Source organism: Vanellus vanellus (assembly GCF_965231255.1).
Source record: "Vanellus vanellus genome assembly, chromosome: 3".
Taxonomy (NCBI): domain Eukaryota; kingdom Metazoa; phylum Chordata; class Aves; order Charadriiformes; family Charadriidae; genus Vanellus; species Vanellus vanellus.
The window spans coordinates 17,419,512-17,440,476 of NC_138907.1; the positions used below are offsets into that span (position 1 = coordinate 17,419,512).

Consider the following 20,965-nt stretch of genomic DNA (forward strand, 5'->3'; position numbering starts at 1 on the left):
AATGAGAGGACAAGGTGTCTGCCTCTGCCTTGAGGTGATTACAAATATTATTATTTAATATTATCATTCTTGTAGAATCCAGTTTACCGTGGTTGTCCTACTCTGCTCATCATCTTAATACCTGGACGCGTTTTGCTATGCAGTAATGGCAAATATTTGTTACATTGTTTTGTATTCTTATCCCTTTACACGGAGCGTGTGCAGTATGATGTTCTGAATTAACCTTGTCATTCACATATATATATGCATATGTGAAACATATATATTACACAAATATACACACACAGAGGCATCTACATACATATATAGATCATAATGTATTTATATTGGTGAAAGAAGGTGGAAAAGGTTTTGATTGTCATTACCTGTCTCTCTACCTCAGGTTTAGTTTCTGAGTGTGGGATGCAGCACAGAAAATAATTATAATTATCTAGGAGGCAAAGTAAGTCCTCCTGTAATATAAGAAGTGGAGCTTAATGGAAGAGCAGCTCCAATGGATTCCTTGTTTGTGGCATTGTTCTGTATGCTGGAGTTTGCAGAGTTTCTTCACAGCAGGATGGGCATAGCACTTGCAGGATGCTCTGCCTGAGCAGTCTCCAGGATGTGCAGAGCTGAAAGAGGAAATGGGAGAATGCTTATTGGGGAGATCTGTCAATCACAAAAGCCCTTTGCTATGGTGAAAGAGCCAAGAAATCTTTTAGCAATTGCAAAGCAGAAGTGGCAAAAAAGCTAGCTTCGCTTCAGGTGAAAAAAAATCTGTGCGTGCTCTTCTCTAATGATACTACTGCTTAATGGGACTATTTGTGGGTAAAGAACAATTTGGAAAAATAAGAGAAGAAAAAGAAATGGGGTTTGCTTTTTATAGCCCTAAAGTTATCACATTTAGCACGGAAGACTGTGTGAAAGGCTGTATGTGCCGCACACCCATGCGCACACACCTCGCTTGCCTGATGCTAGACTAAAGCCATTTCGAGCCTAATGCTCTTGAATAAATTGCTCAAGAGTGGTTAGTTCACCCATGTGGAACCCTCACCTCGGTGACGCTAGCAAAGTCAGCAAGACATTGGGTTATCTGCTGCAGAGCACAAGGCGTTTCAAACGTAAGCTACCCAGAAGGCTATTTAAGATGCCGAGTTTTTTCCCCTCTTGTGTTTTTAGGAAGCCTTAAGAGTGGGACTTGATCCAGCAGGTCCACGAATCCCCTTCCCAGTGGCTGCGCTTCTTTTTTTACCCTCCCTTTTAGACGTGCCCGTTCTCTTCCCTGCCACCCTGATGTATTTGCAAAGGCTTATCTGACCAAATAGAAGCAAAGCTATTCTCAGCCTTCATGTAATCAAAGATTTGTATGTCACAAGTCATAGATACGGCAGCCAGCTAGGCTGCATTTTGGAGTGGCTGAGCTGCGGGGAGGGGATGTATTTGTAGGGTAGCTATTTACTGTGGGGTTCTTCTAGTGTGTGAAATCCTGCAACCTCTCCCCTCTTTTTTTTTTTTTTTTTTTTTTTCTTTCTCCTTTTTAAATAATCCCTCACTCACATTAAAGGTGCAGAAGTATGAAAATGAAAACAGTTATATGTCTGGTTTCTACTAAGCTTTTTCTGGGAAGACCTTGATCTTAGTAAAGCCAGAATTTTAATAAAGATAGCGAATGCACATCATTTGCAGCAGCTGTCTGTCAAATATTTTACCATCGCACCTCTTCCACACCGAAATATGTGAGAATAGCGGTAAGAGGCAGAAGCTCTGAAAAAGTGACAAGTAACCCTAATGAGAGATGCCTTGGTTTTACCATGTTACTATTTCTAAACTGGCCTTGACTTCAGTGGAGTTACTTCTGACTTTCAGCTTTCAGAGGTAAATATCTGCCAGGTGCATAAAAAAAAACAACACAAAGAGAAGAAAGTAGATGCACTAAGGGCACAAATCAGGAGGACGCTCTCGGTGAGGTTGGAATAATGCCCTAAAAAGTTGATTGCTGGTTGCCTAACAGACCCCATTCGCAAAGTGGCAATCTCCAACAGTAGGAAATGTCTATTGTAAAGTACGTAAGAAGTGAAGAATTTGTAACTAAAAGGATGACATTGTTCCTTTCCTTTGTGCAGTTTGAAGATAATGATGCATTTTGCAATTTCGGCTGTTAACGGCTGTTGTGCTACACGTTGTAAAGCAAGTATTTATACACTGTTAGGGATTTTTTTAAATACCATTGTGTTCATGAAGACAAATAATATATTTGGGCATCATTCAAGCCTGATGCTGATCATTCCAGTGAAGACGACAACATTCATGACTGTTCTCTGCTTCGGAGAGGCGTTCGGAGCTTGGCAGTACTGAAGTCTCTCGTACGCGGAGCTCCCTCGCCGTGGGTTAACTTCTGTGTGGGTTTGGATTCTGTCTGATTTGCTCGGGGTCAGCCTTTCCAAAAATCTGGCAGGTTTCTTCTAAATACAATTAAGTTTATTTGCAGGCTTCTTGCCTTTTGAAGACCATATTGTTGAAGGTCCTTGTGCTATTTCGCACTGCTTCCTTCAAAGGTTTCCTCCTTATAGAAGCTGTTTACAAACACTGATGGTTTCCTGTGCGCAGCCCTTTCGGTACTTTGTGGCATTTCTCTTCCACAGGATGGTTTTTTTTGTTGTTGTTGTTGTTTCGGTTTGGTTTTTAAGATGCCAAAGCAATGTCGTTCAAACCTTGGGGGCTGCTGTTAGCAGCAGTAGCAGAGGAGAACGTAGAGGTAGCTATCAGATTTTGCTTTCCCCTTCCAGCTACCCGTTGGATTTCACAGTCCAGTCAACTAACGCTGTTTGATCACTTCGTGTGCTACATGTATTCAGTGTAAGAATTTTTACATGCTCTGCAGCATTAAGTGATCAAAAGGAGTGAGATCCTCTGTTGTAGCATTGATAATAGGCTACCCCGCACCGCCTATCTCAGCACAGCACGCGGGGAAATTGTCAAATCGGTTTGGATTCCGAAAGATCTTCAAGATGAAGAAAGGTAAGATAAAGGAAACTACTACCATTGAGAAAAATGTAGACGGTATGAAAGCTTGCCGTAGGATGGCTCTACACTTGACGAGAAGAGAAAGCAAGCTGGCAAAAGAAAAAGACAGGACTGCTCAGAAAATGGGACGATAACCAGGACTTGCCTTTCCGCAGGGAGCCCGAGCCCAACCTCTGTGGCATGTTGTAGCTCTGCTGCCTGGTAATAGCGTAGCTACGTTTCCTTCTGCGAGGTCTTTTCACTTCAGTTGTACGTTTGTCTCGTACACCAGTAATCGAGGGGTTTTTTTGTTTGGTTGGGTTTTTTTTGTTTTACTTCTGCTTAACTGCTTTGCAGATAGGAATTGTTTCAGATATACAGTAAGTTTCTGAAGAGAGAATGTTGTGTTTTCTTAATTTTACGGATAGGGGGCAAAAATACTCATCTAGGTGCGCTATTCAGGTGCCCGGCTTTTAAATGACTTTGTGGGCTGGGTTTTTTGTTGTTTTTTTTTTTTTTCCCTTCCAGTTTTCTTTTACATAAGTCCGTGTCAATAATGAGTACTTCGTGGCTGAGTTAGGAACAGGTAGTTTCCAATTGGAGGCGCCAAAGCAAGAGAAGAAGGGGAAATGCATTTGTATACAGGCAATCAGAACAATAAAGGATGCATAGTCTACATTTAAACGGTGTTTAAAAAGTATTTTGTCTCAGTGTCTGTGGCAGGCATGTGGAAATACTCAAGATTGTCATTAATATTAAAGGGAAGCTTATGAAATGATAGTGAGAATGGTGGGTAGGTGTTCAGTTTTCATTAAAGTTCAACAAGAGTTTGGGTGCCTTAATACCATTTTTGAATTTTGATAATTCCCTACAGGTTTAATATGAAAAGCCCTTCGACTCAGATTCTCAAAAATTTATTACTTGTGTTTTCATGAGCATGTGTGTTGATCGTATGGCTATTAATCATTTAGCGTGAAAGCCTGCTCGAGAATTTGCTGATTCTTCGCTTCTGGTCCCAGTTATACCTCCTACTGACTCTGACTTTGGATCCGTTTCAGACACGCAAATTATCGGAAAAGTTCTATGAAGCCTTTCTAAGCACAGAAATCAATACCCTTAAACCAGCACAATTTCCAGGGTGGGTTAGACTGTACAAATATTAAGGTGCTACTTGTTCGGGTTTTTTTTTCTAGGAGTATCTTTACACCTTTGGATGACTGTATTCAGTCCCAAGAATGCTATTTTAATAATTCATTTATAAAAACACTATGAAAAAGTGGAAAGCAAGCCTCATTTTCAAATCTCATGTTGATTATCTGGAAACACGTGTTGATGTTTGTGTGGGGAAGAACGGCGGTTGTCATTTTGAGGAGCTGGAGCTCCCGACGAGTATGCCGTTCCTCAGGCTGGGCTTACTATATTTGAGGTGCACAAGCTCAGTGCGCCAGAACAAAGTCAAGGCATGTGAGTTACCTTGGCCAGTAGTTAAAAGACTTTCCCTTCCTTCAAATTAGGCTCTGTTTGGTATAACAGCGCCTGTAGTCTCTTCGACCCATCCATATGTCTCACCGTAACTGGGAACCCTCGGTGAGACACTAGCAAGGTCAAGACATTTCTGTGCGACACGCTGTTTTGACAGAAAGTACCGTGTTAAGGGCTGAGTACTTAAATTGTTCTTTACTGCCTATTTTCTCAGAAAAATTCAATTTTGTGTACTGCAGTAATGATGCTGAGTGGATAATAAGATGCAGTACGCTGCTGCTGCGGGCTCGACACCATATGTCTTCCATAACTATTGCATTTTGGGGGGCTGGTTGTTAGGATAATTGTATTGTCTCAGTAATTCATCATCAGAGTAACTTGAAATAATATAGCTATGATACAGAGCAGTGAGAATTACAGTGTTTAAAACTAAACAGGAAAACTGCAGTCTGAGAGCTGAAGTGTCAGAATTGTAGATTTATAAATATTTCTACATTTTCTGCTTGCTGAGCTTTATGTGTAAATCGAACTGCTATAACAACACAAAGCAGACTGTAAGGACAATTATTTTAAAGCAGAAAGTGATACAAGTTATTATTTCATAGTAGTAAAGAGTAGTTGCTTCCTGCCCCGAAATACTGGGACAGTGAAAACTTCTGTGATACCTTCTTTCCAGGCTTTTTGTTCTGTGATTGCATATGTGGCATTTTGTGACATAAAAAAAATCGGTTTAGGTCACGTGTCACTTCTTCCACTTAGTGAGCCACTTAGGTGGCTTTTCTCCCAGGTCCGCCTCAGTTGTAAATTAGTGTGATGCTGGGCCCATCTTTCACTTACCTCTTTTAAGGGTCATTGGTTTAAGGCTGGAAGCTGATAATTTTTATAGAGCAACGTTTAAGAGCGCAGTAGCTCTGGTAGCATCTGTATGTATTTGCATACATAATATTGTTACAGTGACAGTGCTATTTCTGATATGTCATCCAGGGGCATCTGGTGAACAATGAATTTTTATTATTTCTGTATTGATTTAGAAAATCTAGATAACTCGATGGCATGAAACTGGGGTCATTTAAAGGTTTAGGAAACGTTCTTACGGAGCTTCTGAATAATACCTGAGAGCAAAATATGTTGCAAGTTCTCTCTTCATCTCTAACAAAATCCGTGAAACAACTGAGCGAGGATCCCAAAATTAGGGGAGCAAAAAAAAGGTTTGTCGCTGTATATTTATGCTTATAGATCTGTTTTTCAAGTGCCTTATACTGTCTCTGGAAGAATTTTGGTGTAGATGAGAAAGGCGTGCTTGGCTTTGCACTTAGGTGAGCATGCACAGGTGCTGCAGGAAATACTGGCAACATTTGTGGCTCCTCAAACAACAGTTTTCCTCTCCGAATAGTATGAATATTGGCTTAGTGTAGTGTTAGGCAGCATTTTGTTGCCGGGAACGCATTTCAAATTGGACTGGTGTGTGCAAATGGGTACCACAGACCTGCCTGTGCTTCTTGCAGGGATCTAAGGGTCACATCTGGATCCCAGCTGCTGCTCAATCCAAGTAATGATATCCTTCAAGTAATCAAAAAACTTTCTGAATGCAAGCATCATCTGTACCCGAGACTCAAAAAGACCGGTCAGCTGTACATAAAGTCTTACAGAGCATTTTGGAAGTAACTATTGCCAGTTCATCCTACCAGTCCCACTGTCCTGGAGACCAGGAGGCTGAAAATCAAGTAAAGGAGAGCAAATCTTTCCAGAAGCAGGTCCAATGATAAAGATAAAGGAGGAGCAGCAAAATTGCTGGGAGACTCAATTGAGAGGAAGCCCAAATTTGATATGAGGGTAATGAAATCAGTGTCACTTGCACAGAGTATCACACCTCCAGTTAAAAAAAAAAATCAAGCAGTTAGTTTAAAATTATGGGATTTAACATGATTTTCAGTTCTTTCTATTAGCCTGCCAATGCAGTAGCCTGCAAGGCTTTGGGTTTTAAGCCTTTCTTACAATTATTAGAACTAGGAGCTTGTTTTAAAATGAGAAGTGGGATTTTTTTTCATAACCTAAGTTCTACAGAGCTGTGGATTTAAGAAATAAGCAAATATTGGGAAAGTTGCAAAGAAATGCTGAGAACTGGCAAGAAGGAACATTGGGAATAGCTCAGTCTCCTCACTTAAGCTTAGGAAAGGGAAAACTTTGGTTTGGGTTTGTGGTGTGGTTTTGTTTTTGGTTTTGTTTTTTTTTTTTTTCATTCTCCACCATAGCTACATTTTTCCAGCTTGTGGGAAAAGAAAGAGAAACCAAACAGTTTCATGCTTGTCAGGTGCCAGTCTATCAAAGACAGAATACCGGGTGGGTGCACCTTATCAGACATCAGCAAAAATCTTGGCTTCCTTGCTTGAAGTGCCTACCTGTGACTGATAACTTTGCCTGCTAGCGCTCTGATAGAGTTTTCCAGCCCCTCCTACCTATTGTACAGTATGTCAAGCCCTGATATACTGAAAGCTATAATCCATCCCTGAAAATGGGTACCTTTCTGAAGACGTGAAGGGACACAAAACCTGACTACTGTAAGTACTCAAGATGAGGGATGACATGAGGATGCCTGTGCCTATGGTGTGTTGTCTTGCAGTTGACTAAAAAGTAAAAAGATTTTATTATTGTTGGTAAAAATAAGTTCGAATATTTTATCATTTCTCATAGAGAAAAGCAGTACCAAAAATATATAAAAAAATCACTTATGAGGTTAGGTTAATGACATATTACCTGAGAGTATGAATTTTAAAAGGCATTTTCTGACAGTTAACTTCTTTCATTTGAATATAAAAGGTGGATTCATTCAAAGAACTCTTCCCAGATGTTTTATATTTTTCCTGTGTCTTTCCCAGGAAACATTTCCTCTGGAAGATTCTAGATAGTAATAAGAAATATTGATGGATCATTAGACTAAAATACATGTAGTTAGTCAATTGAGCTTGGAGTTCAGATGTATCTTCTGTCCATTATATATCACTCTCCTCTCTCCCTGAGCAAACAGTACTATTTTTACATAAGAGTTTCCTTACAGGATTCAGAAAACCAGAAATTATTTTAATTATTTTGCATATATTTCTATAATTTCTATAGCATATTAGCCTCTGATTACATTTGAGTTAAAATGATCTCACTCTTCTTAATAAAACTTAAGAAACTTTATTCTTCAATAAAATCAAAGCAAACCATCAGTTAGTTCTAAGAAACTGTTATCACATTCACCAGAAACTTGTGCCTCAGGGACTGACAAGCTGGCACGCTGCACGCTCGAATTTTTTTTTTGGTTTTTCACCTGTGGGAGTCACAGTATTATTACTGTTCTTTGGAAGCGGTTAAAGGTTGTAAGTATTATGAGCTTAGGTTGTCTGTGGTCTCTTCTAAAACTACTGTTGTGCTGAATTTGCACACGCTCATGTTAGACTGATTCCAGAATTATTACTCCAGAGAGCAGTAAAACCTTGCTGATGCTATAGGAAATATCATTATTCTGGAGCTAGATAGATATCTATATATATTTTATACTAGCATAGGTTTTACTGCATTTGGAGTTGGCAGATCGGTAGCACTGAACTAGGGTCCAACGGGGAATAAATTGCACTGTCGGCTGCCGACTTGATTTGCATTTCACGTTTCTCGCTTGGTTCTGGGCTTCATCAGCATTCTCGGTGCTTCATCAGAAGCCTGCTAAAGCCAAGGCAGAAGTATTTAGGGTGCACAATTCATAAAACGTGCTTGAAAATATTCCACTGGAGTTGCTAGATTACAATAGTAGCTGCCAGGGCTTTTGAAGACAAAATGTTTTGAAACGATTGGTAGATATACACATGCATGCGCACACGCCTGTACTGTCTGAGCAACCAAAACTCCTAGGGTTTCGGAGCACGTTAGGAAGGTAGGATTGGAGCTAAACCTGTAAATCTCATGCTTTTGTCCAACTTTGAAGCCATTAAGGTATTTATCCTTAACCCTGTGAGCTTGGACTCCTACAAATGTCTGGACAGCAGAGTTAAACTGTAGGCAACGCCGACATTGCAGGTTGCAGTAAGGTGTAGGGGTACGTTGGGTAACTCCAAATAAGCTTATCTGCCTGTGTGGGCGCTGCGGAGAGAAAGTCACCCTGGCCTCAAAACCAGAAGAGCTACGTGGCCAAAGCACCTCCAAACCAAAAGCGTAGCTTTTCTAAGAGCTGTTGTTTGGGGCTCCGAGTGTCACGTAGATTGTCTGTAGGTGTTTTGGAGATCCCTGCGCTGCTTTGTCCTGGGGAGCAGTGGTGGTAATCTTAGCTTATCTTGCAGTGAAGGAGGAGTACAGCGAGTCAAGCTACTGCATGGTTATGCAAGGGCTTAAAAACCCCACTATCTACATACGGAGATGCTTAATGTAACTCAGCTGATGCATGGTGACTTACTGCTTCATGGTAGTGTCATGATCTGTCTGGGGTTGTGTACGGTCAGGTCTTTGCATCGTATTTTATTTTGTGGTTCTAAAAGGCTGTGCGCAATGGGGTTGTAGTCCATATCATGTGCAGCGTAATGTTCAGAAGTCAGTCTTACATATGGATATAATAATATGGAAGACTTAAACTTGAAACCCAGATTTGCTTCCTTGTTTTACGGGAGGTTGCACAAATGCCCATAGGTGCTGAAGAAGTGTGAAAAAATAAAACGTATCCTTTAAAAATTGAGTTTTCCATGTTCTCGGCTACATAAATATATCAGAAATAGAGCCCCAAAATCACTACAGTATGTTATCAACTGTGATGCTGATACTTGCATTGCGGGTGCATGCTTGGTGTCTGTGCGCAGTACTTCTGTACATATGTGGAGGAGTCAGAGAAACTTGCTTTTTTTCACTAAAAGGTATATACGTATCAAGTGAGGCTAAAAGCCTGCCTTCAAGTCTCTGAAGCGTTCATTTCACTTGCCAATACCTGGCCATTTACAAATGGTAAATTGGTAACTGTTGTGGCACCATATTCTCTTATTTTGGAAAAGCTGAAGGTATATTTGCCTTTTACACCACTTCATTTTGCCTGCCCCTGTCCTGTTCACTCAAAGGTGTTTGGTTTTCCTTGTCATTTTTTGATCTAAAATAATATATGTATATACACATATGTAGAGCAAATAGGAAAGCAGGTATGTAAAACGTAGGTTATGAATAGTATAATTATGAATCACCATAAAATTAGTCAGCTTTTAAAAATCTTCAAAGCCTTTGAAAGTACTGTGAAAAGGTGTATGTACCATTATCATTACATGCTGGTTTTCTGCGTTTCGTAAATTAGTAAAAGAGGAGATTGCTTTAGAGCCGGGACAGTGTTATATTTCTTTGTATATGTTTCTGCACAAAGAGAGTAAGCATATGAATGAAACAGGGGAAGCAAATAAGCTGCTGCATCCATGGGAGAAAATGAGTAAAATCTATTCTGAGTCATAGTTGAACTGGTTGAAATAAAAGAGAGCTACAGTTACTCTCCCATGATAACTGGGAGATTGCTCTGCAGCTCACACGAGAGGCAAAAGAAGGTGAGCGAGTGCTGGATGAGGTGGATCCCTTATTGACACCCTGTAGGCATGGAAAGGTAGGACCAGCCAATAGAGAAATATTAAAACAATCCGCAAGGAAAAAAGAGGAATGTTCAGAACATTATTTAAGCAACTGAGAAAATTAAAAAAAAAAAAAAAAAATTACTTTTTGGAGTAATTCTGTAAATCTCAGCAGGGAAATGGTCCTTTTATTGTTTTTTAAAAATATCATAGCAGCAGAGGTGATAGCGTCATGCCAAAACGTTGAGGGACTTTCTCCGAAGGTGTTCAGCTGCTGCTCAACTGTGTAACTGGAATATGCAAGCACTACTGGAAAATGAAGTCAGGTATTTAAGAAGAGCATAAAACAAAGTGGAAGAATTCCTGAGTGCTTCACTTGGGAGACTTCCAGAGATGAGGAGCTGCAGGATACACTTACTACAGGGAGTGGTGCCAGGGTAGTAAGAGAAAGGGAGCAGACAACAAAAGCTACGCAGGAGAGGTGAAGCTGGTTCTGGAAAGATTGATGTGAAAGACCAAGAGGTACAAACTGAAACGTTTAATTGTGTTTTATCTGGTAGTGTAAAAAGTTTAAGAAGTTCTTTAACTTTTAAGAAGGCTGTACCAATACCAATGAGGTGAAATTTCACGTAGAATTGCCACTTATCATGCACAAGACCCTAATCTCATACTGTGCAGTGCTTTTTTCTTCTCCTCAATTTAATAGATACCCTTATTCAGGAGTACAATTGATTTTATAAGAGAAAAAAAATTATCATGAAGTCCTTAAGTTAAACTTTTAATAGACATTAAGACTTTGTTAAAATGTAAACGTCCCATTAGAGTGAACACCTTAATAATTAAAAGACAATAAAAAATGAAAACATGCCAATGTCACAATCATCTGGAAAATCTACAGCCTTGGTATGAATGTGTGTGGAAAGTCCCCTTAGCCCTAGGCACGCTCAGGCACAGGAGTTTCCAGGCAAATCCCAGCAGGAAAATGAGAGTCTCAGTCCTTAGTGTGAGCAAGATGCCGTCCCTGTGTCACAAACGCCTCTCACTCCCCCCTGGCTGTGATCAGGAAAGTCTTTGTTAGTCCAACGGTCTGTTCTTGCCCTAGTGATTCAGAGCTACTACAGTGTGATGCAAAAAAATCTCTCTCCATTAGAGAAGAAGAAGAAGAAGAAAAAAAAAAAAAAGCAGCTTCCTCCTTTGTTATCATTTGCGAAGACTCTGAGAATGAATGAGGTTTGGAGAAAGGAGATGCAGGGGCTGGGCCTTGGCTTTCATAGCCAGAAAATCCTCGTACCTCTTCCAAGTGACACCGCAAGGCTTTCCATTTGGAAAGCCTGAAAGGAAAAATGGTGTTAATCCTCATGGAGGTGAGGGAGGGGACAAAGAAAGAAAAACGTGAGCTTTCTTTCCCCTTCCCCCATCCTCATCTTGGTCTGAATCTCTTGGAAAAGGAGAGAACTCAATTTGGTGAAGTAGCTCATTAGGAATATCAATTATCCATCAAAGAGACGTCCCGGACTTACTGAGCTGTCAGGAGGCTTGTCACTGCCACATGCAAGCCTTCAGAAGTTACATCTGAGGAGGGAAGATGTTGTTAGAAATCTTTCCCTGTATGACACGCTGTCTCTATTTCTTGCTAAAACAACTCTTAATTAGTTCTTCTTTTTCTTCTTCTCCCTCCCCCCCCCCTTTTTTTTTTTTTTAAATATGCAGCACCAGGGAAAAATTGGAGTTAAATTTAATGTTGGAACTGATGACATCTCTATTGAAGAGATCAACGCAATCATTAATGATGGAAAATACCATGTAGTACGTTTCACGAGAAGTGGCGGCAATGCCACATTGCAGGTGGACAACTGGCCAGTTATCGAACGTTACCCAGCAGGTAAGGGCTTACACAAACGCTCGTGACTAAGAGGGTGGGGGATGTGTGGAGTTTCGCTTATTTTGCTTCTCTTCTAATACAACGTCAGCTCCTTCACAGTGTTTTAGTAGCTAATTAAGTAGTTAAGGAGTCCTGAGCAATATGCAGTTTATGATGATGGCATTTCCTGAGCGAGTTTAAGAGCGCAAATTCAAGTTATTACTGGAAGTGGAAAAATACAGTTACCAAAGCATGAAATATTGGTTTTGTTTCTTGTTTTCATTTGTTTTTATTGGATTGTTGTTTTAGGGGGGGAAAAAAGGCTTTGACAAAAGCTACGCAGTAAAGTGACTTCCAAATCGACCTCCAAGTGATGGGGTAAAACATTTACTGAGGAAAAGGTTGTCTGTGTTCTTTTAATTGCAAGTTGTTACTAAAGCAGTCTGAAGCTTATGAATTTAGCAGAAGTATTCCAGCAGGCATAAACCAAAAGGGCTATCAGTTATCAGTTGTACAACCAACCAAACCAAATTAAGATGCCTTAACTTAAATCGCAAACTACGAGATATTACTTATGCAAGTGATGCTGGTTACTTGGACAGGACCGCTCATGTGAATACAGAGTTGCCTTGAACGGCCCCGTATTTAATTCTATGCAAATGCCATGCACTGCAGATTACTGTGTTACTAATTTTATTCGTTTTCAAAGGCAACAGGTTTTTCAGATACGCAATCCCTTTCTTATTGAATAGGACTACTGAGCCATTAATGGTAACTTACAAATTTGCATGTTATCTGTTAACAGTTGGTGTGTGTGTTTATATTATTAAACAAAAGGCAGCAAATCCAGAGATCTAAGTGAAAGGTATTCTGGTTTGCATATTTGCTATTACATAAATGACAGTTCTGATTTATCTGTTTAAAAGTAGAAAATTCTTCATTTTGGGGGTGGAGTGAGATGGTACGTTTCACTAATAAGGAATGCATAAGCCATTCCCTGCACTAATTATTAGTATTTAGGGTTTGTTTTTTTTTTTGGGGGGGGGGTTGGTTTGTTTTGGTTTTTTTTTGGGTTGTTTTATTTGGGTTGTTTTTTATTGTGGTGGTGGTGTTTGAGCTGTAGTCCAGCTGTTCACCTGCCTTTAAAAAAAAAAAAAAAAAAAAAAAAAAAAATCCACAGGTGAATTATAACCCTTTAGATAATTTCTTGGAAATTATTTAGAATTCAAAAAATAAAAATGAAAGTATTCATCGCAAATGAAATTGTGTATAGCAGTAGTTGTTTAAGAAACTACCTGCATGCTAATGTGTAATGAATGAGTGACAGTTCCGGTGGTTAGAAACAATTAATGGCTTTAAGTTAGACACATCTCTGAGAGGTGGTAAATTCTTGAGGGAGAGGGGGATACTGAATGACGTATCTCCTGTGATTTTTCAGATATACCTTTTCCCCCTGTGCCCCTCTTGGTTTCTAACTTTTGTGACATTTGGTAAATGGTAGCTGAGATAAGATGGTGGAAGCCGAGGAGGAGTGTGTCTTAGTTTGTGTTCAAGACTTATGTAGCAGAAAGGAAAAAAGAGGTTTGGGGTGTGGTTTTTTTTTTGTTCCTTTTTTTTTTTTACCGAAATGATGAGCATGAAAATATTTTTCTTTTTCTTCTCTGTTCTGTTTCTTCATGAAAATACAAAGTGGCTACAACAAGGACAAGCTGCAGTTGAATTCTGAAGACAGCGGCACACAGAATTTGTTTAATACTGAACACAGATCAATTTAGAAAATAGAGTGATTTCCTCGGGGTGGGATTAGCGGAGTGGAAGGAGGTTGGATGTTTTCTTTGAAAAAGGAAAACAAAAAATTAGAACTTCTTGAGCTTCCTTGAGCAATGTACGCACAAGCTGCATTTCAAGGCATTTTCAGTTGCTTCATCAGCCGGGGTACAGAGTCCCTTGGCTTGCTTTATTGCTGGATCTTCCAAGACTGCTGTTGGCCTTTCGTTTTCTTTGCATTTCCCATAATAGTATTTTATGGCTCCTGTGTGCCATAGCATTGCTCTTGAAATCTATCCTCCTCCTTTTCGCCTTCCGTCTCTTCTCCCTTCCCTAGCCATACCCTTCTCTTGTATTTCCATGCTGCTCCATCAGGTTTGCCACACTCTTCATTTAAACCCCTTTTTAAACACTAGTTTCTTTATGGACTGGTATTGATGTACCTTTTAGAAAAGACGTAGGCTTGTCCTGAAGACTATGCTGCCTTTGAGCAAGGTTGATACTGCTCTGAAGATATTAATGGCACCGTGTTCAAAGCTACCACTGTCATTCCAGTCCTAAAAGTAGTATTTCCAAAAGTAACATCTTAACGATATCAGACAACACAGTTTGGGAAATGCTGCTGCATCCAATTTGGATATGCTTCTGCTGGTGCTGTTTTAGGGACGGACAGTGGTACCTGGCATTACTGGTTAACCAGCTAACTTGCTCCTTGCTTATGTTTTGGATGGAGGACGTGTTCCAGTTGTACAATATGGACCGAATTTGATCCTGTTGTACGATACGGGCCAAATTTGATCCTGTTTGCATGAGTGAGGGCTCATTAGCTTTCATTTCAGTGCTAGAAAGACGATTCTTTTCTTTGCTTTGTGCCTGTTTCTTGAATAGTTTCTTTCTGCATAATTTCTTAATGTTTCCTACACCACTGCACATAAACGCAGACTTGTCTCTCCTACTTCTGGGTTGTTTGTTTGTTGTTTTTTTTTTTTTAATTAAGAACAGAAACAAGATTAGCAGCATAATTAGTAAGTTTGCTATTAAATATGCTGGATTTCCTTTTTTCAAAAATGAAATAATACAAAAAAAATCAGCTGATGGCCTAAAGCATACCAACTCGTGAACTTTCCTTTCGTTACAAGGAAAGATTACACCCTGAATTAGACCTCTGGTTGGAGTGTCTGACTACAAGACACTGCTTGTTCGTGATTGGCGTCTTAGAATATTGGGTGATGATTTTCTGAGAGGAGTTTCTGGTCAGATGGTCAGGATTTTCCAGTTCCGTTGCCTGTGTAGCCTTTATACAGCCCCATCTAACTGCTGTAGGTAATGGCACCCAAGGCCAAATAACAGTCGGTGTTGCGTCACTTGCTAGGAGGTTGCTGTGGGCACCCCTGTTGATACCCAAAGCGAGCACCTTTTTCAAAAGAGCTGTGGCCCTGATTGCCACAAGTCTGTGTGGGATTTGTAGGGAGTCTGAACTCAGTCTTGGGTCTCAGGAGTTGCCCAGTGTTCAGTGCTCTTGCAAAGGGTTTTCTAGCTGGTGTAGCACACGTGATTCTCTAATACCGCTTTATGAGCAGTCAGAGGTAGACACCTTGCAAAAGCATCATACGGCAATCTCCCATAGGGCTTCCACGGTTGCTTCGAGTGTTTTATCCTAGAGCTGCATGAAATGCAGAAATGACCCTGGAAGATGAGTAAGATCTAGCAAGTTTCTCTTGTACAAAATTCTCCATCCTATTGGACTCGAGTGTTATGTTTTCTCTGGGCCAATGCACTTCAGTTTGTATCTGAGTAGATGTGAAATGAGAGAGCCATAAAAGGAAAAGAGATGGGAGTGGCCAGTGGTAGAGGAAGATTATCCTTGAAAAGGTGGCTGGTTGTTTTTTTGGAGTATAGTGGGGGTAAAATGTGTTTTAGTCCTAGACAAATGTGGAGATTTCCGTGTCCTGAAATGGTTGGATGATTTTTAGAAACAGAGGTTTAGATTTAGGTACATATGTTCTTCCAGACTCTCATCAAAGTAGTTTTTTTTTATTTTCTTACTCCAAAGTTTCTCTCTTGACATTTCTCTGAGTGTAATGCTAGAGCTATGAGGGCGCACACATCAATTTCTGCCCTTTATTAAATGTTTGTCCTGTTTTCCCACTTCCTCATTGTGTCAGTGGCTGCTGGGTAGACCTATGATTGAGAATGACATACTGTAGTTTTTTGATAGCTGACTAAGATGCCCAGATCTGTAATTGTATATTCCATCTTTCTTAACTAAATTCAATGTTATGTCTCTTTACTGAATTATTATCATCCCTCTGCACCTTCCCAAAGAACTTTACTATTTCACCTTGGCCTCTTTTTCAGATAGTGATTTCCCATTAACTTACCTGGATGCAGCCTCATTTCCGATCATATTAAACAGGAATGAGAAAACTGCTGACTGTGCAGTCAGAGTTCCTAATCAATAGACTAACTCCATTTTCCACGCAGATCCTTTCTACTCCATATGGCTTATCTTTTCTGCTTCACAACTTAGTTTTAATTGCCCTTCCTGACTGTCTGGCAATGTTGGGGCCGTGGGACTGCACCATAGTGGCAACTTCAGCTTCTACTGTGAACAGGCTGCTCTTGTAGAATCATAGAATGGTTTGGGTTGGAAGGGACCTTAAAGATCATCGAGTTCCAACCCCCCTGCCATGGGCGAGGACATCTCCCACTAGACCAGGTTGCTCAAAGCCCCATCCAACCTGGACTTGAACGCCTCCAGGGATGAGGCATCCACAACTCCTCTCAGCAACCTGTTCCAGTGTCTCACCACCCTCACAGTGAAAAATTTCTTTCTAATATCTAATCTAAATCTCCCCTCTTTCAGTTTAAAACCATTACCACTTGTCCTATCGCTACACTCCCTGAGAAAGAGTCCCTCCCCATCTCTCCTGTAGGCCCCCTTTAGGTACTGGAAGGCCACTGTAAGGTCTCCCCAGACCCTTCTCATCTCCAGGCTGAACAACCCCACCTCTCTCAGCCTGTCTTCATAGAAGAGGTGCTCCAGCCTTCTGATCATCTTCGTGGCCCTCCTCTGGACTCGCTCCAACAGTTCCATGTCTTTCCTATTTTGGGGGCTCCAGAGCAGGATTCAGTACTCCAGGTGGGGTCTCAGAAGAATGGAGTAGAGGGGCCTCCCTCTCCCTGCTGGCCACGCTTTTTTTGATGCAGCCCAGGATACGGTTGGCCTTCTGGGCTGCAAGTGAGCATTGTAACTTCAGTTAGGCCATAATTCTACACTGAAATGTAGATTTGCTAAGAATTTATTTATGGTAGAGTACCAAAGGACTTGTTAATTTGGGTCAAACTGAACTAAGAATTATGGCCAAAGGAAAAAACAAAATAATAGGAAATTGGGTTTAGTAATGTCAAAATATTAATTTCAGTATTTTCTAAATAAAATGTTCTGACTTTTCATGTCAAGATTGCCTAGTGTTTATAGGGGGTTTAGGTAATCTGAGAACAAATAATTTCATTTAATTTGAAACAACCTTTTCTTCCTTACCTGAAAGAAAACCTGTTTCAAATAAAATAGGTGAAAAAAAAAAATGTTTCTCACCGCAGTGCTGAAAACCATATCTATTTAACAAGAAAAACAATTTTCTCAATTTTCTAATTTTCCTTCCTTAGTAGTGAAGGGTGTGCATTTTACTAGTCTGGGAATGTATATCGGAACAAGCTAGGTGACTTTCTAAAGCTACAATAATCACCATTTATTGTGAAGGATTTTCAAAATCACTTTTCTGTGAATAACTGTACGCTTTCTGCAGTCAAAGGGAGTTTGCCCAATGCTGATTCTTTTAAAAAACACGGCGCAACCAATCATTTTACCAGCAGGAAATTACTCTTCAGGACTTCCATCATAAATCAGACTGATGCAGAATTTTCTGGATATAAGATGATCTGTTAAAAATTGCCCAACTGGTCTATGGTTTCAAAACTGTTCAGACCGCTGGGAATACTCAGCAGTTCCTGGGACCCTGCAGCAGTCTGGAAGATACAGTCTCGTGTAGGCATATACCTAAAACAAAGTCTTCCTGGTCGTCCCTGGATCTCTGGTCAGCCTTAGAAAAGCTTAACTGAGTTGCAACTGTCCTCATGTACCCCATGGGTCAGCAGACATTGTCAGGGATGTGTCTTGACAGACCTAGATCTGACAGCATGAGCACCTCGCACGCGTTGTTCACACAAAAGAGATTGTCCAAAACACTGCCAGACTACTGGAGCAGATGTATCCTTGTGATTGGGGAGTATAAATTACAATCGAGCATACATACCAAAGAAGAACCTTTGTGAGAGTCCATGTATGTTGGCAGAAGATCAAACCTCAGGCCGACATTATGGTTAGTGCCAAGTACCTCTGCAATGTGGCAACTGGCAGCTGAAGCCCTTAGGACTTTCGTATAATCCAGAATAATTCTGGTTTGGGTTTTCGTTTTCTTCTTTTCGCTTTATCACATAAGGTTAAACATTTGAGAGCGCGCATGTTATCTTAGGGACTTTTTCTGGATCTGTGGGCTAAGGTTGTTTTTGCAGAACATCCAAGGGATAGGGGAAGGGGGCATCTCGTTTAAATGCTTTTCTTGGTCCCTGTATTCTGGAAAATAGACAAAGTGTCTGCCATCTTTTCATGGGATACACTTAACTTTAAGATAAATACAAAGAGTCAGCTATTACCATGTATCCTATTTAGGATAAGCACCATTCATTTGTCTTGGTCTTGTGTGTTCACATTGACCATAATATTAACAGGAGACATTCGTGTCATTACATTTGTTTCTCCGGAATGGATTAGTATTTCCCAAGCAATCCATGTAGTTGTCTAACTTGCATAACACTGGCTTAGATATACCTTCCGAATTCAAACCCTTACAACCACTTCTGAAGAGAATCAAAGATCTGCTTCTCAGGCATAAGCGTGGTGGCCAGGAGAGATCTTGAACTCTTTCACAAACGTATCTCCGAATGTTCTAATAAGATGGACAGATAGGCTGTTATCACCACATCCATACGACGTTATAATGGTCAAGGGGAAGTAGGAACTTAACAAGTAAGTAGTGCCTTGCCTTGCATTTGACATAGGGTAATTTTTTAACCCTCCCTGGCCACTGCTGTTAGGACGCGGGACTGTCGGGGTGTTTCCCACACTGAAATAATATAAGCCTTCTGACTCCTATTTATTTATCTATTTGTCCAGCAACACGTCGTCTTTACCTTTTTTCTCACTTGCTTCCTTCTTTGGATAAAAGAATGCATCTTGGTTCTTCCTCATGTGCTCAGTTTTGACACTCCTACAGTCAGATCTGTCACCTTGATAAGTCAGTCCTGATGGTGGACATGGAGTATATGAAGAATGCCCTCTTCTGATGAGCTGCAAAGCTCACAAACTCGGAGCAGTCTCTCATTACTTGGTGGGGGCAACGTTCCCAAAGACAAAATAAAGACTGCCTTTCTGCCCAGGAGGGAAATTCAACGGAAAAGACTTAAGTTTTGTTCACAGCAATTAAGCTTCTGTGAAACAGATATTGCCCAATGTCTCCTGTTTTGTATGTCGTTTTCCTGCTGTGAGAAACTAGCAGTGCCAATGAAACAAGGGCGTCTCATAATACTTTACTTCCCGTGGAGATAACAGGGTGTGGAAAGAACAGGAGGACTTTTCAGGAACTCTCCATCTGGGAATATGTAGAAGATGAATTATACAGTGCAAATGAACACTTTTATATACAAATTTATGCATATGTATAAAATCAGGCTATAGGTGTGGGTCTAAAGTATTTAGCCCATGGAATTCATAAGAAAAGAAAGGGAAAAATACAAGCTAAGTGTCAGTACTTCCTTGGTTACCAAGTAATGTCTCATCCTCTCAGATTTGGAAAGCAAAACTCATCGATGTTCTCTATGGCCTTTCATGTGTCCATGCAGTCACCTCTTCTTGGGGTTCTGTTTACGCTGAGGTCTCCATCTGGGAATGTCTGCTGGTAACTATTCTAGTTAAACCTACTCTGGTTTGATAGGAGATAATGGGGTAGAAATATGAATGAGTTAACATACTTTTTTTTTTTTTTTTTTTTTTTTTTTTGCACGAAGTCTTTGACAAAGTTCCATGTGTGAAAATATTCAGAAAGAAATTACACAACCCTAGTGGTAAAGGCAGAGTTCTTTCATGGATCAGACTCTGCCTTAGGGACAACAGAGGTACAGATTCCCACTTAATGAAAACCAACAGAGTAAATCCATTGATTTTCAATGGAAGTATGATCATTTAAACCTTAAGTTATATATTCATTAACATCAACTTTAAAAAAAAAAGTTAGAAACCATATATACTGGCTGTACTAGAGAAGATTTCAAGACTACTAGAGAAGACAAAGATTAGTGAAGAATTCAAAAAACAACATATGCTTCCTTTGACAGGCAATAAAATAGAAAATGAAAAAAGGAAAAATGAAAGGTATTTAAAAAACAACAAAAAGATATTTTGAAACACAAGAATTTAAACCCCCCAAACTTTTACACTACTAAAATTTAAACATGAAAAATGTAGTGCTTTATGCAATTACTTGCATTTTTTTTCTGGAGTGAGAGATTTTGTAAAATCTTCATTAGCTTAAATGATGTTTTAATTGATCAAAGCATTTTTCATTCTTGTCCCAAAGTTAAAAAAAATCAACTTGTTCTGTTGGATAAGCATCATAACAGCAAAAGAGAAGTTGATACATGAAAGATAATACACACAGTTGAGATAATTTGAATTCCTATCGAAAATATTTTTAATTAATTGCACTGGCTCAAGACAAAGACTTAATGCTGTAGACAGGTCATGAATTATTTTCATTAGCAGTCAGAAAACAAGTAAGTTCTGAGAATGTTTAGAATGCTAAAGAAAATATTATTTGAACTGTATTTAAATCAGTGGCCCACCTCCCCTCTGAAAGATTAGTGGTTTGTGTTGTTTTTTTTTTTCCCCATTCCCATTTCTTTTTTCCCCCATGTGTATTTAAAAGTTATGATAGTGATAGAAGAGCTTAAGAAATGAGTAAGAAAGAAGTACTGGGCCAAGTCTGCTTCTTTGCACAAATTGCTTCTCTTAGAGGGTAAATTAGGAGAACACTCCTGCGCCTAGAAATTTTCTTTCGGTTTCCAGTCCAAACGCTTTTGAGTTCATCCCACTTTGTTCATATATGTCTTTTCACAAAATAGTTTTCTTATTTCTCTGCTTATCATAATAGGCTTTCTTTTGATGCTTTTTTTGTTTTGAATTCATTTT

General features: G+C 39.8%; 1 protein-coding gene across 25 annotated transcripts in view; it reads left to right on the plus strand.

Annotated features, from left to right (window-relative positions):
- NRXN1 (neurexin 1) overlaps positions 1-20,965 on the plus strand; it is a gene marked incomplete at its 5' end in the record, with an annotated part of 721,771 nt that overhangs the window by 582,491 nt on the left and 118,315 nt on the right. For all 25 annotated transcript variants that reach the window (XM_082481382.1, XM_082481373.1, XM_082481381.1 and 22 more), the window contains one exon: positions 11,742-11,913. In XM_082481382.1, the coding sequence (XP_082337508.1) occupies positions 11,742-11,913 (172 nt within the window). The remainder of the gene's footprint in view (positions 1-11,741; positions 11,914-20,965) is intronic.